General features: G+C 40.3%; 1 protein-coding gene across 3 annotated transcripts in view; it reads right to left on the reverse strand.

The window, feature by feature from the left end:
- Nucleotides 1-17,206, reverse strand: part of LOC102231742 (FERM and PDZ domain-containing protein 1-like) — a 29,666-nt gene that overhangs the window by 11,866 nt on the left and 594 nt on the right. For 2 of the 3 annotated variants that reach the window (XM_023328707.1, XM_023328705.1), the window contains exons 2-5: nucleotides 9,390-9,531; nucleotides 4,839-4,949; nucleotides 1,657-1,829; nucleotides 421-523 (exon numbers count right to left, since the gene is read on the reverse strand). In XM_023328707.1, the coding sequence (XP_023184475.1) occupies nucleotides 421-523; nucleotides 1,657-1,829; nucleotides 4,839-4,945 (383 nt within the window). In that variant the 5' untranslated portion in view covers nucleotides 4,946-4,949; nucleotides 9,390-9,531. Of the gene's footprint in view, nucleotides 1-420; nucleotides 524-1,656; nucleotides 1,830-4,838; nucleotides 4,950-9,389; nucleotides 10,433-17,206 lie in introns of those variants that run through there. The other variant, XM_023328706.1, reaches the window with a different exon arrangement.

Genomic DNA, 17,206 nt, shown 5'->3' on the forward strand with positions numbered 1-17,206 from the left:
CACTCTAATGTTCTCCAACAAACCTCTGAGGCCTTCACAGAACACCTGGATTTATATAAAGGTTAAATGACAAACAGGTGGACTGAATTGACCCTTTAAAGAACTTCTTAAGGCCACTGTTTATGCTGGATTTCATTTATTGGTATTACAGAATAAAATATTGAATACAGGTTTTAGATTTTCATCTATAAAAAGAAAGCCATGGTTTCTTTGACTTTTCTTGAAATTAAATATTGCAACGTGGTGATATGTAGAAAAGTACAAGGGGTATGAACAATTGTCCAAAGTGCAAGAGGTCTTCCACGCAAATGTAAACATGAATGGTGCACACACTCTTAAAAAGCGTAACCATGAAACAGCTCAGATGGTGGATTTAGTCATCGTTCTGCTCTGTCATAAACCTTAGATAGATAGTCTTACCTCAAGATGATCTCCACCTGCTCTGGACTCAAATCCTCCATCACTTTATCATTTATCTGCAGCACCTGGTCTCCTGGGAATAGGATTCCATCTGCAGGGCTCCCTGTGGTACACACACACATACACATGCTGAACATAAACCCTGGCTGCACATCCTGCAACATGCACAAGAAGCATACGTCACAGAGTGGCACACATGCTCACTGAACAGGGCTGACTCAACAGTGTTGGGCTGAGCTCTCCAGGACGTGAGGGGTTACAGTTATTCTGGGTTTCTTCCAGTTCGCCTCTGCTCTGCCTACTCTGGTTATTTATACTCATTTGTCTTCAGGCAAGAGAGAGGCACAGCAGTTTCATCTCACTCTGCAGCAAACGCACAGTCACTTGCAAGCCTACAGAACATATGGGATTGTCAACACACAGGCACATAGCTTCAAGCAGCTCTGCCTAAAACTCGTTTTTTAGCCACTGAAGGAAAGCTGCGAGCTTTCACACAAACACACACTGCAGCTCCACCCTCCTCTCTTGACATCGCAGTCTATATCCTCATTTCTCTGCTTTCTTCCTCTTTACTTTTTAAATCATTCTTCCTCATAATTTCCTCTGGCCTTCACTCTTTTTCTGACTCCTCCAATCTCAAAGGCGATATGCATCTCTCTCCTCTGCCTTCCTTTACATTTTCGCACACTTTTTTTCATGTCTGTGTCGTGTTTGCACTTAATCTGTTCACTGCTGACAAATCCCGCTCTCTGTTGGATGTCCCCAGTTATCACCTCCCTTTCACCTTCTCACCATCTTTCTTTGGCAGCAGACAGCAATTACAGAGATGAGGGCAAGGTGGGAGTCTCCTCTAGGCTTTTTATCAGCTTATTTTACAAGATCGACGTCAAAGCGATGGATCAGCATCTTCGTGTTTTACCTGCTCCTGATACCTCCAATCAGAGAGGTTTAAATGAAAAGTGATTGAATTTGGGAAGGATGAGCAGGTGGCTCTGCTGTTTCAGTGGCCTGCTCTGGCACAATGCCAAACACGATGGGTGAAGGCCAAGAGAGACTCATCGCGTGTATGTATGTGTGCATTTGAGTGCAGAAACACACAAAAATGTGCAAAAATGTGACTTGCTGCAGGCAGAACACAGTTTCATAAAGCAGGTGGCTATTTGGAGAGAAGAATTAGAAAATAGATTACACTCATCCACATAGACAAACATGTGACACACACGCACACGTGTGTACCTGGGGCAACATCCCTGACCAGCAGGGGGTTGTCCGTTGTGAGAGTGAAGCCATGTCCGGTGCTCCGGTCCAGGACGGGGTCTCTGGTGATCTGCAGCGTCAGTTTAGCCTGGAAGCTCTGACTGGACAGACTGTTGGAGCGCTGCGACCGCCCATCGCCGAGGAGACGCTCTCTGAGGAGGTCAGAAAGGAGGACAGGTCATCTGACTGAAGGTGGCAATACTCATCTAAATTTTAGCCCACATTAATCTCGTAATATCTGTCCATTTGTCCAATTGCAAAGTATCCAGAACATGACTTTATGTTTTGTTTTTTCTCCTTTAGAAATGCACACAGAAAAAGAAAGGAATAAAAGGACAGAAACAGATGGATAGATTACGTTACTACAAATGTCATGTGTTCCAGGAAACTAACATTGGTCATAATCCTGATGGTGACAGCATCATGCCATGGGGACAACAAGCTGCATGTGGCTAACACTACAATGGAATGGTTTAGATTAAAGCACATTCATGTGTTGGAAGGGTCTAGTCAAAGTCCAGACTTAAATTCAAGTGAATGTGTGTGGCAAAACTTGAAAAAAGAAAGATCCTGTTCACTGACTCTCTCTTTCCAATCTGACGTGGCTTGAACCACAATGCAAAGAAAAATGGGCAATAAATTCACTGCCCCATATAAGTATTCACTCGTTTTCTCCCACATCATATGTATTATTAGTGTGTGTGGATGTTTAAGCTGGAAAGTTTAACTCATTTTGTTTTTAAAAATGAAAATACTTACGCAAACACTTATTCAGAGTAAGTGTCTGTGGTACTAATATACACATGAATCAACCCCTCATAGATTAAAAACGTAAATACATTTTTGTAAGAAATTATTTAAGCCTTCCTGAATTACTGCAAAATAAACATCAAGAACTTTTTTATTCATTGCAAATCAGGATTCCTTCTAAAGCAAATAGCAGAAAGCAGCCTGAGCCTTGGGATGGGTGAATATGTGTTCTGGGAGCTCTTGTTTTAAATTTGATGCCAGCAGCATCTTCCAAAATAACTCAGGGAAACGTGTGAAGGAAAATTTTATTGGTTACTTTTTTTTTTTAGCAAATCAGCAACATCAGAAAATCTAATAGAGGCTTTGTATTTAGGAAACAAAAGCATGGAAATGAAACACAGGGAAATAATATAAAAACACATCAGTGTGCCCCGTGTTAAAAGACATAGTTTGGGGATTTTATTGTGATTAGTAGTATCAGTAAAAGAAAAAGAAATGTTACTCTGTACAAAAGCAGTAAATGGGCAAAGATTTCATGCCTGAGGGTAAAAATAAACATGGCTTTGTGATGTTTATTAATGCTGAGCAACAGAAACAGGACTTTAGAGCAACATGTTGTCATCCAGAAAGGCAAGTCTTGCTTTTTTTTTCCCTTTGGCAAAATGTTGCTAAACCACATTCTAAATGTGTTACAGAAGAATGACTCCATGCACAAAGACTGTCTACAATGAGCCGCCTTCTAGTCAATAGTTTATCTCACATCAACACTTCAGTCAACAATGGAGAGAAACTTCAGAAAAAGTATTTTGTTACACAGGAAGAGGGAATTTAACTTTCAAGGAAGAAAATCATTAGAGTCTGATGTTTGTTATGCTTTCCATCAAAGGGTTCAAGTTGACTGTTTGTATATTTAAATTTCATAAATGATGTTGCAGTTCATAGAGTCATACGGTCACCTCAGTGGAATGAAGTTCACATTCACATAAAGACAAATAAACACCTTCAATCAAATCTAACAGTGTTATCCTCTCTTTGGGCCTTACTTTTCTGGTCAATTGATCACAACCTGGCAAAGTTTTCCCAGGAGCATCTACCAGGAGGAGTTCCTGGTATCTGCTTCCTCCTTCACTGAGAAAGAAAAAGCACTTCGCCGACTGCAAGAGGATGGCGAGCGTTTAAACGCATATTTGTGGCTTACAGAGGGGTGTGTGTAAGAGGGACAGTCAGAGATTGAATATGTACTCGGCAATGTGGTATGTGTCTTTTTGTATGGGTGTGGGAGGAAATCTACTCTGTGTACACCAGGTTAAGAAACGAACCTTCAAATTCCCCAGCTTTATATCAACAGTCTCTGCTTTTCCGCATTATGAGGAAAATTTTGCAAAACTGAATAAATTTGCGCTTAGAAGCATCTGAAAGCAGCAACAATTTTACACATTTTTTTGAGGATAGATTAGTTTGTGATGAATTTCACCTCAGTCTACTTTACATTATTATTTGGTTAGAAATTGGGGGTTTTGTTCATTATTTATTTGCTTATTTTGTGGCTGCACCACCTCCATGTTTGACATGTGGGTGCGTTTGTACTGAAATGCTGAGTTGGTTGTTACCAAACTGCTTTGTGGCCAGGTTAATTAGTCTCTTCACATTGCCCCAATGTAAGAGTGTGTGCGTGCATCATTGGCTGTTCCGTGTGTCCCAGTGATGGACTGGCAACATGTTCAGGTTGTAACCCACCAGACACTTTTACTACGTCTGTCCAAAGGACATTATTCCAAATGTCTTATTGTTCATTTAGATGCAATCTTGCAAGCGTAAGTCTAGCTGCTATATTAATTAGATAAAAGATTTGCACTCCCATCAGGCATTCTTCCAAGCAAGCCCTACTTACTCAGTCTTTTTCTAATTGTACTCACAAACTTGCTAACTAAGCTTGCAGGGGCTGAGATGTGGCTCCTCCTGGGTGATTTGAAATTTCTGAATTTGCTGAGACGTCCACTCCTGGGGAGACAGGCCTCTTTCTAAAATGTTTTCCGCTTATGGATTCTTTTCCCACAGTGGAATTGGGAAGTTTGATTTATTTATGAAACAATTGCCTCTTAAGGGTCACGTCTATTGTCTTTCATTTATTAAATTGCAACACACACGAAGCAGGAAACTTTCAAAGATAGGCATCTGCAAATGATGCTAGGACTGACAATTTGAAGCTCCCCATATTTTTTGCATACATAAAAGATTTCTTTCTTTAACTACAGACACGCATGACGTGTTGGTGTTTGTTCTTCTGAAAACACACCCATCACACAGCTTGTTCCACAGCTATTTTCTTTTCTTTTCTGGTTTCTAGAAATTTTCTCAGGTGTAAAAAACATTTTTTTACAATCTTCTCTGCCTCCTGTTCTTCCCATTACCTGCTCAGAGACTCTCGAGTGCGTCGAATTATTGTTCCCACCACCTGCTGCACCCGATTGGTCCTCCGAGCTGGAGACCTGCTCCTGCATCGCTCATTCTCCTCCATTTATCTGAAACAAAAAGAAAAGAGTGAGGAGAGATGCTTGAGAGTTGCTGACATGACCACAAAGAAGCAAAGCACTAGTGGAGAACGGATGAAAGAATCTGGAAGGATCAAATCAATTAGAAACCACTCATTGGGTTTGTTATATCTGTTTTTGGAGTCAGTGCCTGGGTTGTCTTTCAGTTCAATTTAAATTTCCATGCTCTTTTATATGCAGAACATGTTGTCTGGCTTGAAAGCAACAAACAAAAAGATATAAAAAAAAGAGAGTCCGATCAGGAGAATTGGGTGGAGCTTATTTAGCATGAGCAACAGCACACGACTCTATCAGCAGCAACTGAATCGTCACACAATGGTAGGATTTGCATTAGAAATGTCAACAAATATGCCAAACTCTGCATGTTTGCTGCAGCTCAGCAGCTGTGCATTTTTATGCTTAGCTTGCCCTTTGAAGCGGCAAGCTGTGGTGACATGGTGAATGATGCAGGGTCTCGGTTTGGCCCTCAGGGCGGAAAGCTGTTCAGCGCTGACTTCAGTTCAAAAGTCAACTCTGTTACTTCAGTTACTTTTCTCTCCTGTAATCCATTTGATACACAGCAACAGAGAGGGCAGATAGTTCATTTGCATTCTTTATTTCTTTAAAATATACTTTACAAAGCAAGTTACACTACACATGCTTATGTTCAGCCTTTGTTAGAAAGCAACATTTTCAGAGCTGTTAAATCAGATTAAATCAGCGCTGTTAAATCAGACGCAAAACTATTTACACATCTTGAGGTTTTCCACACTTTCTCACATTAAAACCACAGACTTAAGAGGATCTTATTGCTTGACCAACACAAAGTATCATGTGGCTTTTAGAGTGCAAGCAAACAGATACATTATTCCTAGATTTTTATTTGCAAATAAAAATCTGCTGGTATGCTTAAGTAAAGTTAACAAATTCCTTTTAGAAGTTGCCTTTTGAGTAAATAAAGTCCACCTATAATTTAATCTCCTCACAAATCCAGCCATTCCATGAAATTGACCAAAACGTGGTCACCAACTAAAGGACTGATAGGATGAACAAGAGAGCAACAATCAGAGAAGAAGGCAAGAGGACAACAGTAACTGGAGGAGCTGCAGAGATCCACAGCTCATGTAGAAGAATCTGTTGACAGTACGACCAGGGTTTTGTGTAAGAATGGCAAGAACTCAGTCGTAAACATTCCCGTTCGTGTTTGACACAAACCATAGGGGACACGGAGAAAACACGTTAGAGAATGTGTTTTCTCTAATGTGAACTTTATGGCCAGCATGCACAAAACTATAAGTGTTGCAGAGGACTAACACATCATGCTCGGAGTGAAACCTTCTGATGTCTACATGTTGCAATGAGGATGTTTTTTTTCCTTCAGCAGAAACAGGACCACTGGTCAGAGTTTATGAAAAAATGGGCGGAGCTAATTAAAGGTCAGCGCTGAAGGGAAATCTGTCAAAGACTGCAAAGCTCTAGACACTGGGGCGGAAATTCACCGTTCAGCAGAACAATGATCCTAACCATACAGCCACAGCAAATTACATTCATGCATTTGACTGACCCAGTCAAAGTCCAGGGCTAAATACAATTAAGAATCTTTGGCAAGACATTAACATCTAATTTGACTGAACTTGAGCTACTTTACAAATTGCCCATATTTTCAGTTTCTAAGTACAATCCCTGAACATCTGAAGCTTTGGAGCTGCAATTGTAATGGAAGAAGATATTGTCTTCTTCCATATCAACCAGTATCATTGTTGATACTGATCAACCATGTTCCACACTTTTCAGATATATTCAGATCTTTTTAAAAATGTGCATCTTTTCCTTTGAAATTATACCCTAGTTTATGTTGGTCTATCAAATAAAATACCTACAAGATTAATTAATGTTTGTATTTGCAATGTAACAAAATGTTTAAACTCTTTATGAGGATGAGGGTTAGGGTAATACTAAAACATGGCTTTGCTCTGGACGAGACACTGATGACTTGTTCTGGGCACATCCCACCAGGAGGAGACCCAGAGGAAGACCCAGGACATGCTGGAGCTGGCCTGGGAATTCCTCGGGGTTTCCCTGGAAGAGCTGACCCAAGCAACTGGAGAAAAGGATGTCCAGGCCTCTGGATGTATGGATAAATTCATACTATGTTTATTTTCTTTTAATCTTTATCTACTGCTGATGCCTTCACTGCCCTCTTTACACCAATGGATGAAATAAACCCAGAATATTTGGCCAGAAAAGTGGAGAGACTCAACCCAGACCTAACGATGATGGATGTGTTCCTGAAACCTAACGATCGTTGGAGAAACTCAGCCAAGACATTTTGATCAGCTTTCAGAAATGTGCAAGCCAGCTTCTTCAAGCCAAGCCTTTTGTTCAGATCTTGAAAGTTTTACACCAAACTTCTGGCGGCCTGCCGCTTTTGTTCGCAGCATTTTAAAAACATGCCTTTTCAAATAAATGAGTAAAGCTTGGGGTATTTCAGTGAAATTACCCTACTGTGCTTTTAGGTCTTAGAAAAGAGTAGACACTGCAGAGCAGTCAATAATTGATGCAGAGAAGTGCTGCTGTGAGTCCAAACAGCAGGGTTTAAACTCATTTTGCTGGTTGTAGGCCAATGCTGACTAACTTTTCTCCCTGTGTTAGCAGCAGTAGTAGTCCTGTCCCATAAGAGGATTAAGCGACTTCGTAGGACACAGGCCTGAACTGGTCAGGGTGTCACTTTAGCACCTCCTGCTTATCCGGATTGAATCAGATTGATGTGGATGTGGAGGACTGGGTGAGACGGGATGACAAACAGATGGCCATGTAGGACCGAGTGTAATTATGGACACTTGTGCCGGTTTCAATCAGGCAAGAGGCACGAAATAATGGCATCTGTGTTACATGCACCTGATCACAGAACACTTCCTGGCTTCTACTGAAGACATTCAGATGGTATGTAACTGTTATAAAAACATCAGCACAAAGAGGCTGCAGAAGTATTCTAACATCTTTAAAATAGTACACTCAGGTTGGAGGCACGACTTTAAGAAGGTGATATTCACAGAGACTCTCCATCCAATCTTATTAAGCTTGAGGAATTTTGCAAAACCTAGAGTGTCTATCAAACTTAGTAGACAGCAAAATGTGATTCTTGGTATTCAAAGCATGGTCACAGAAGGGCTAAGTAGATGCACTCCACACTTTTCAGATTTTATTTATTGAAGGAAAAACAAATCTTTGACCTGAGAGTCATGCACTTCTTTCCGTTGGCCTTGTTAAATACCCTATTGTGGTTTTTACACTTCAAAGTATGAAGAAGTGAACACATAAATATCCAATATTAATATATACTAATTGATCATGAGCAGTTAGTTAGCAGTGACCTAATGGATGCTTCTCTGACTAATGTTCTGTTTCAATGGCCTGTTTTTTAGGTAGACAATGAAGTTTTGTTTGTATTTGTCCCAGACTTTCTCTGTTGTCAGATGATGAACAGAACACTGTGAAACTAGCAAAATATTTTTTACAGCCTAACTCTGCTTTAAACCTCTCCACAACTTTGAACCTGGCCTGTCTGGAGTGTTCCTGGTCTTCATCTTGATGTTCTCTAACAAACCTATGAGAACTTCATAGCTCTTCCAGATTTATGCTGAGATTAAATTACACACAGGTCGATTCTGTTTGCTAATGATGTGCCTTTGTGTGGCAATTGTTTAGACAGGATTTTTATTTAGGAAAAAGCAGTTGGGACTCAGCAATAGTGACACATTATACATGCAATTTCACACCAAATCTCTTTTTGTAAAAAAAAATGTGCACATTGTTTCCTTCCACTTTACATTTATGTGACAGTTTGAGTTTGTCTATCACTTAAAAGTGCTGTAAAATATATTAAAATGTGATAAATTCTGAAAATGTTCAAGAAAGACGTTTCAAAGGTGATCCATAGAAGAGGCTTTTTTGTGTTTAAATGCAACAGTCATTGTTGAGCAAGACTGTAATTTTTGCTGCTGTTTCTTCACCCATGTCTTTCATTTTCTCCTTTTGCTCTATAACCTTCTCTGTCCTTGCAGAGTCAGGTAGTCGTCTCCGATGTCAGTCTCTGTGGAGCAGCAGCAGCAGCTGAGGCGGCCGGCCTTTTCTTATATGCATGCACTCCAGCAGTGGCTCAACTCCTTTTGTTCTCAGAAACTACCAGCTTTACCCAAGCAGCTAGTTAGCACTTGCAGTAATAAGAAATGCATGCTGACCCAGCATTTCAGCCTGCATGTCCCTGAGATTAATTGTGATAAATTACAAGAGCAACCTGAAGGTTATGAAATCTGGTTTGGGAATTTTAATCATAAACATTCTCTCAGAAGCTTCAGATTTTTCTACATATCTCACCAAAGAGATCGATGGTTAACATTCTGATTAAAACATAGTGAAAGCGTCACTCACTGAGATGTAGCTTGCCTCTTCAGGACTCCAAAACATGCATGCCCTGAGACGTCAGCTCTGTGACCCCTCCGGGACTGGCTGGAAAAGGGTGGACAGGGGTCCTTGCAATCATCGGGGCCCAATCTTATTCTGGCGCTGCCACCTGTGCAGGACAAAAAGGCTGTCAGGAAAACACGTCAAAATCAATAAATGGAGCGCGTGCCCAAGCTTATATTTGGAACTAGACAAGGTGTATCTGATTTATATTTGAATCCTATTTATAAGTAACAAAGCTACATTCCAGTTGTTGATGTTTTCAATGGTGAAATGCAAGTATGTCAAGCCAAAGCAGATGTGAGCCCAAAGCAGCTATGTGGCTGTGGTTTTCCAGGAGGCCCCTCCTCTAAGTCCCAAAGGCTTCCCTTGCTTGCTCTCTCTCTGTGTCTCTCTCCTTCACCCTCTTCTCTGTCTTTCTCTTTGCACAGCGCTGTAGAAACAAGGCACTCCGTCTTACAATGTCTGGATGCTTAAATTAAATTTTCATACAACCCAGTTTAAGTCAACAGTTTTTACTGGGAGTGTTCTGGAAAGCCAAAAAAGATGCAGTTTAGAGAGAAGAAAGCTACCAGGCAAAGAGAAATCTTGGCCAGAGGTGAAAGAAGATAAATCTTTCATAAGCATCAGAGCAGACATGGCTGAAGCCTTAGCTAGCCTCTGGTTTGGGGAGGAAAAACACGCCTGGGGAATGCTTTGCAGCCGAATAAAAATAAATACGCTGAAAAGGTTTAATTTTGTCCTTCGATGTTGATCGGTGAAGTCAATTTTTGGTGCAAAAAGAGGGTGCAAATCAAGAAAATGACTGCCTCATCCAAAAAACTCTTCAATCAGGCCCACACACAACTCCTTTAGGAGGCCCATGTGTCCCACTAGAAAAGCCAGTGCAGGACCAAGGCGCACAGAGAGCAGAGCACATGAATAATACATGGACCTAATGCAGCTAGCTCAGCCTCCAACCACCTCCTTCTGCCCCTGTGCCAAGACAGGCAACAAGGACAGTGGCTTGAAGGAGAAAAGCGATGGAGAGGTGGAGAATGTAGAGGGGCTGAGGAAAGGGGCAGCAGCACAGAAAGAAGAATTAGCTAGGGGAACTAAAAGGAGAAAAAGGGCAGGATATCGAGTGAGAAAGCAAAAGGGGGGAGAATTTTAAAGAGGGTGAAAAGGGCAGGGCAAAGAATTGAGAGAGCAAAGCTGCAGGAGATTGTGGGGGAAAGAACAAAAGTTTCTGTAGTGGGAGGCAAAGGAAGACTGGAGGAAAAAAGGGGGTTGTGAAAGGGAGGACTGCTCCAACATCTGTGAACAACCAGCGCCTGTCAAGAGAAACTAATAAATCAGCATCTGGTCAGTAAATAAACATTAAAAACGCAACTGAAACTCTGTCACTTTCTTCCTCTGAACTTGCAGAAATGGAAGATATGTTTCCAGTGTAGAGATAGCATTCTTATATTTCAAACCTGACTCATGTATATTTGTGCATCTAGAAAGCATATGATGGGTTTGCTCCTCATCTGAATCAATATGTAATCTTAATGTAGTCCTCTGCTGTCAGGACTTAAAGTTCCCAAGCTTGCCACTCGTAAATCTCTGAGTCAGACTCCCTCAGTCGTTCTCCCTGTAACTTCACATGGAGGTTAAAAACTGGATCTGCCCTCGGCAATCAGAGCTTGTCTCAGTCCCCTTGTTTCTATGTCTGTGCCTCGTTTCTCTGAGACAACCAACCCCCCACTCTTACTGCTCGTTTTCCCACACAATGTGTCTCTGTCTGTGGCAAAACAGTCTGTGATTCAGCCCCCGGTATGGGCACACATGCACTTCATAGAAGTAACTCCACTCTCTCCTCGGGGGATTCAGAGGTGGTACTAAAAGTGTAGTTTCTATGGAGCCAGCTGAACAGAAAACTGTTCTAAACCCAATTAGTGCTGCCGGGTCGTTCAGGGTCACAGCGGGCACGAAAACCCTGTACGGACGCGGTCTTTGGAAGCAAAATTAGGCCATTAAAATGAGCAAAAACTTTAAGAAATTGCTCTTAAACAAAGCCTTAGCCAACTCCCATAATTGGCTAAATGAATTTTCTGCAATAAAAGAAATATAGCTAAAAACAAGCAGACATGCTTAAAAAAAAACTTACATGTAGTGTAAAAATGATTGAACAATCTCATTTTTTTGAGATTACATACTTCAGAAATTGTATTACTTCAGATTCAACGATAAGATTTTTTTCTCTTTTTTAATTTAATTTTTAAATCTTGCTTTTATTGTTGTTTTTAATACTGTTGTAGCTATAAACTCGTGAAATGAACCACCAGTGTTGGGTTTGTGCATAATAATAACTTATCAATGTCCAATTCCTTACTAGCAAAAAGCCCATTATTTGTTGTTTGCTCAGTAGAGTCTATTAAAAGCCCTCCTATATGATGATGAGGTGACCTTTTTCCAAGAAAATCATTCTTGCCAGTTTTACTACTGTAAACAAATGTTGCTATCAGCCAAAGACGTAAATACACATCACAGTCTCTGAATGATTATTTCATTTATCAAGGAAAAAGAGCCATGCAAAACCACCTGGCTCTAGATGAGAATAATATTTCCCACCTTGCTTAATCTGGGCTTAATTGGAATTGGCAGTGTTTTGTTTATTTGGGAAAGTTGTGTTCAATTTCACATACGTATTTCCTGCAGAAGCTTTTCATCAGATTTAAAAGCCTTGCAATCGTTACGGTTTGTGTTCATGATTCAACAATGAGAAAGAGACTGGACACAAAAGGCATCCATGGGAGAGTTTTAAGGTAAAAACCATTGCTAACAAAAACATTTGACAAAACACATTTTGGCGAGCCCCAAGATGTTTGGAAAAAAATATCCTGTTGACTGGTTGAGGCAAAAGTGACACTGACTAAAAGTTGTGTTTCTTGATATAGTGTGTAAGTATATAAAAAGAACATCAATATCGACAGTCAAAGCTGCTGGTGGTAATGTTAGTCTTGGTTTGCTTTGCTTCAGGATCTGGACGTTTTCCTGTAATTGATCAAGCCATAAATCAGGCTCTCAACCAGAAAATCCAAAAGGAGAACGTCTACTCACTAGTTTAAGTTCAAGCACAATATGGTGGGAAAATAATTCAAAGCACTTCAGCAAGTCCACCTCTGAATTTGTAAAAGTAAATAAATAATGTTTTGACAAATGAAGGTTTTGGCCTACTCAAAGTCTGTATTTAAATTTAAGAGAGATATTTGGGTATTCATGGAAGAAAACCATACCTTTTGCACAAACTTCAAAAGAAGTAAAGGTTATTCAAGACTTGGACACATTAATCAAGTATATGTGGAGCGCTGCATGGTATTGACAAACTGTTTCTTACAGAAATCCTTGTGTTGGCATGCATGAGAGGACACCCCATAGTATAATCCATTCCTCATCTCCTTTAACATGAAAACAAATTCACGACCCTCATAGGTCCTGCAAGTGTCTAATTTAAACTTGCAGGATGTTTTTTTAGGCTCCACAAACCTGACGGACCCCAATGGTGACATAAAACTTGGACTTCAGGTCCCACAAACAAGCGTATATATGTAAACTCCCTCCCTGGTGGAACACAACACACCGGACACAGCTGCGCCACAGGAGGCTCAGGGCTGGAGCAGCAGGGGTTGGTTCAGCAATTCAACATTTCATTTAAGCTCACAGTTGTTGCCAACAAAGTTGGACACAGACTTCTGGGAACATTGAGTCCTGAAGCAGCACGCTTGGCCCAAAATATGTGTGAATATGCGTATCGCAAGAGGTGAATTGGGGAATTTAAATTTATGTGAAGCAGCTGAGCTGTTTCAAATTTCATAAGTGGAACAACAAAAAGGCGGCACGGAAAATATCTCATCGAGGAATGAGAAATCCACCTTTTCTGCTCTTTATTTAAGGCTTATTGCTGTGAGTAAGTTAACATTGTGCTGAATAGGTTCCAAAACAAAAAGAAGCACATATATTGTCAAATTTTCCATATGAAATGGTAGTTAAATTACACAAAAAAAAAAAGGTTTCAGAGTTGATAGGAGAATAGATTAAGCTAAATGCAGGACAATTACAGAAAAAACTATTAGAGACCACAAAAATCTTGAGATTCATATCAAACCATGTTCATGTCTTGTAATGGCTCAGTCAAAGTCCAGATCTCATTTCAATTGAGAATGTGTGGCGAGGCTTGAAAATTGATGTCCATAGATTGTCTATAGAAAAAACTGTTGCCAAACAGCATAACATTTCACTAAAGATCCACAAAGCAACTGGAGACATACAGCAAAAGACTTGCTGCTTTAACTGCAGTGAAATACCGTCTTAAAAACAATTAACGTAGGAACGCTAAACGTGAATACATGCCACACTTTTCACAATTTGGGTTGTGAAAAACTTTTCTTTTCTTTATAGCTCAGTCGCTATAAATTATGTTGGCATCAATTATCTTTATCAGAAGAACATATTTTTGCCATTTCTAGGGAAAATGATTAAATCTCCCAAAACTATTCCAACCATATTAATCTGCAAAGAGCTCTATTTATTTTATGAGCCTTTTTTATGTATCTTCACTGATGAAAAGATTGCCACTGTTGCTTTATTGAATTCTGCAGCTTATTTCCCTGTCTGTTGCTTTCCAGACATAATCGCATCTTCTCCTCTTTGTTCAGTCCGTCAGCTCGCTCCATTAGATTGATGAAGACGGCGAGCTTTCTGTATGCCAGTTGTTTCATTTCCCTTTTCATTGGCTGCCTGGCAAGACTTGTGCTTCCCCAGCTAACTATTAAATAATGCGTTGTTTAATGAGATGCATATCACTACAGATCCTTGTCAGCGGTTCTGGGTGTTTATGAAAAGACATGTAGACAGACCCACACTGAGAACATCTTGATGTCGGAAGAAGGTCTTTGGATGCAAGTCTAAGGTACCTGTCTTCATTTTAGTCAGCGGTAATTTCCTTCAAGTCTGGGGATCCTTAAAAAGCTGCACATTAAAGGCTTATCTTTAAGAAAATAAAATATGAGGGCCATTGAGTTTGCAGGAGGCAGCTAAAGATCTATGGGCCCTGGAACATTATATAAAGTATAAAGACCTGGGAGTCATTTTTAATTTAGACCTTAGCTGCTTGCATGCTGTAATTTATAATCAATAGGACCAATTACTTTCTGAAAGTGATCCAGAGCTTGTTTTTTGAATCATGCTTTTATGACTTGATCAGTTGCAGGTTGGATTATTGCAAATTATTTCACAATTACAACTACCGGTACTTTAAACCTCAGCGGCAAGAACATTTACAGAAATGAAAAAGAGAAAAAACGTAATGATACCTGATAGCAAAGCTCTTTTGGACTCAGTCAATATTATTTGTTAAAGCTGTTTCTGTTGTGTGAACCTTCCAAGGAGATTCAAGTCTTATTACCCCGCCCTGAAGAGTGTTCCCATTTTTAAAAGTAAACTGGAGACATGTTTTTCATTCCTACATTTTTTGTGGATTGTAAATAAACTGGCTTTATTATAATTCAACTTTTAAATTATTTTTTAGCTTTTATTTAGGAAAATAATTTGAATTGAAATCATTTTTCATTTGTATGAACCTTTTATGTTTGGTCTACTTCAGGGGTGTCAAACTCCAGTCCTCAAGGGCCGCTGTCCTGCAGTTTTTAGATGTGCCACAGGTACAAAACACTGGAATGAAATGGCTTAATTTCCTCCTCCTTGTGTAGATCAGTTCTCCAGAGCCTTGCTAATGACCTAATTATTCTATTCAGGTGTGGTGCAGCAGAGGCACATCTAAAAGTCGCAGGACTGCGGCCCTCGAGGACTGGAGTTTGAGACCCCTGGTCTACTTTTTTGTCTGTAAGCATTTCTCTTTATTTTGTTACATTCCAATATTGCAATTCATTTATATAATAACTGAAGTCTTCATATCCAATTTTACTAATGTGTCTTTCACTAATAGATTTGTTTTCTATCAAATGTTTTGTTCCTTGCACTAACATATGTGAATACAGCAGTATGTTTTAAGCCAGCTTCTTTAGCAATGACCTTTCGTTGCGTATTTTGTGGAGGGTGTCGATGACTATCTGTTGGAAAAGTGTCAACTCAGCAATCTTTTCCATCGTCATAGAGATATACCAACATTGTGTTTTTGTATTGTGAAGTCTTTAAACAATGAGTGTATCTTATCTTACGTAATAACAAAATTTTTTGACTAACTGAATTTTGTTAGCTGAGAGCTAGCGATCAAGATAAACATAAATAAGTCAAAGTCAAGTCAATACTTGAAATATAAGTCTGTGTAAAAAAAAAATCTGATATTAATTTCTTGATTTAAATTAACTTTAAATGTTACTCTACTTTATTAATTTTTTTAAAATGTAATTCTTCTTTTAGGTATCCTCGTAGCTGTTGGGTACAATATTGACACTTATTTATACTTTACAAATCATGCATGTAGAATAATTTAGTAAATTATTTTTTTTACCTATCTTATCTGAATGTTTACAATATAAGTGAAAGCTCTTATCTTTCCTAGATGTCATCCAGTCATAGACAGAGTTGGCCTACATTGTGCCACCACTGCTGCCAGTCAACTCAGCAATCACAATGAAGCTGCAACATCAATGAGGTCATCTCCCCCCTTTTCCTTCACATGTGTCAAACTGCCACAGTTTGTGCTACAGATTAAATACAACGATTTAACCCTGCATAAATTAGATTAACAAATTACTTTAAACAACAACAACCAGTTCTTATAATGTTCATGAGTATGGTGTGTTTATCGTGCTCATCTACCTCTGAGTAGACTGGAGCAGCAATCATCATCCCTGCTACACAGTCTGGCCTGCAGACATGGAGGGAGACGGAGCGGGGGGGGGGGGGGGGGGGGGGGGGAGAGGAGAGCAGAGCTGGCTGCAAAAAGTGGGACAGACCTAGCGCTCGTAGATTGAGGCATAACGCTGCCGTGAAAGCATCAAGTCTGTCCTGATGTGCAAGTTCTGCCCGTCGTGATTTTCCTTCGGCACAATGACCTCCCATCACATGCTGCGTATAGCACACATTCCTGAATCACACCGCACAAAGCCTGCAGCAGTTGGAGCGCACACGCGCTCACACACAGGGAACACGAGAACGAAAGCAAAACACCGAGCCTCCACTTTTGTATGTGACAGAACCAAAACAGCATGCGGATCTGATTGATTTATTTTAAGAGCGCCGACGTGCGCGCACTGATGATGATGACGACGAGGATGAGGATGAGGATGTGGGGGACGCGGAACTCTGAACCGCTGTGAGCGCTCACATTGTATCATGTCATGCATTAAATGAAGGCCCCCAGAACAGCAAAACGCATCGTTCCGGTCTAGTTGTGTTGCACAAGAAGAACAAAATGTGACTTGATAGCTAAAGGATACGACTACAAATACAGAGGGAGAGAAAAGACGGGGGCCACCGTCCTACTATGGCTGTACATCGCCTACGCCCATTCAAAATGTTTTACAACCCAGATCCTGACATCACCCTCCCCTCCGCCCACCTCCAATCCCCCACAATGTGTGATCCGGCAGGATTTAGTCCGTGCGTTTCTAATGATTTCACTGCGCAGAGCAGAGCGTGTGTTTCCATTCCTGCTGCACCAACCATGTGTTGGCGAATGTGGCGATTTAAATATGGTTGATTGGTCAGCTCAGTGCTGCCCGTAATTCTGACTCACATTTAACACCTAACTGACCCTAGATGTGAGTACGAGTTCAAGCATAAATGCTTTATAATGC

This window comes from Xiphophorus maculatus, chromosome 23 (genome assembly GCF_002775205.1).
Source record: "Xiphophorus maculatus strain JP 163 A chromosome 23, X_maculatus-5.0-male, whole genome shotgun sequence".
Classification (NCBI taxonomy): domain Eukaryota; kingdom Metazoa; phylum Chordata; class Actinopteri; order Cyprinodontiformes; family Poeciliidae; genus Xiphophorus; species Xiphophorus maculatus.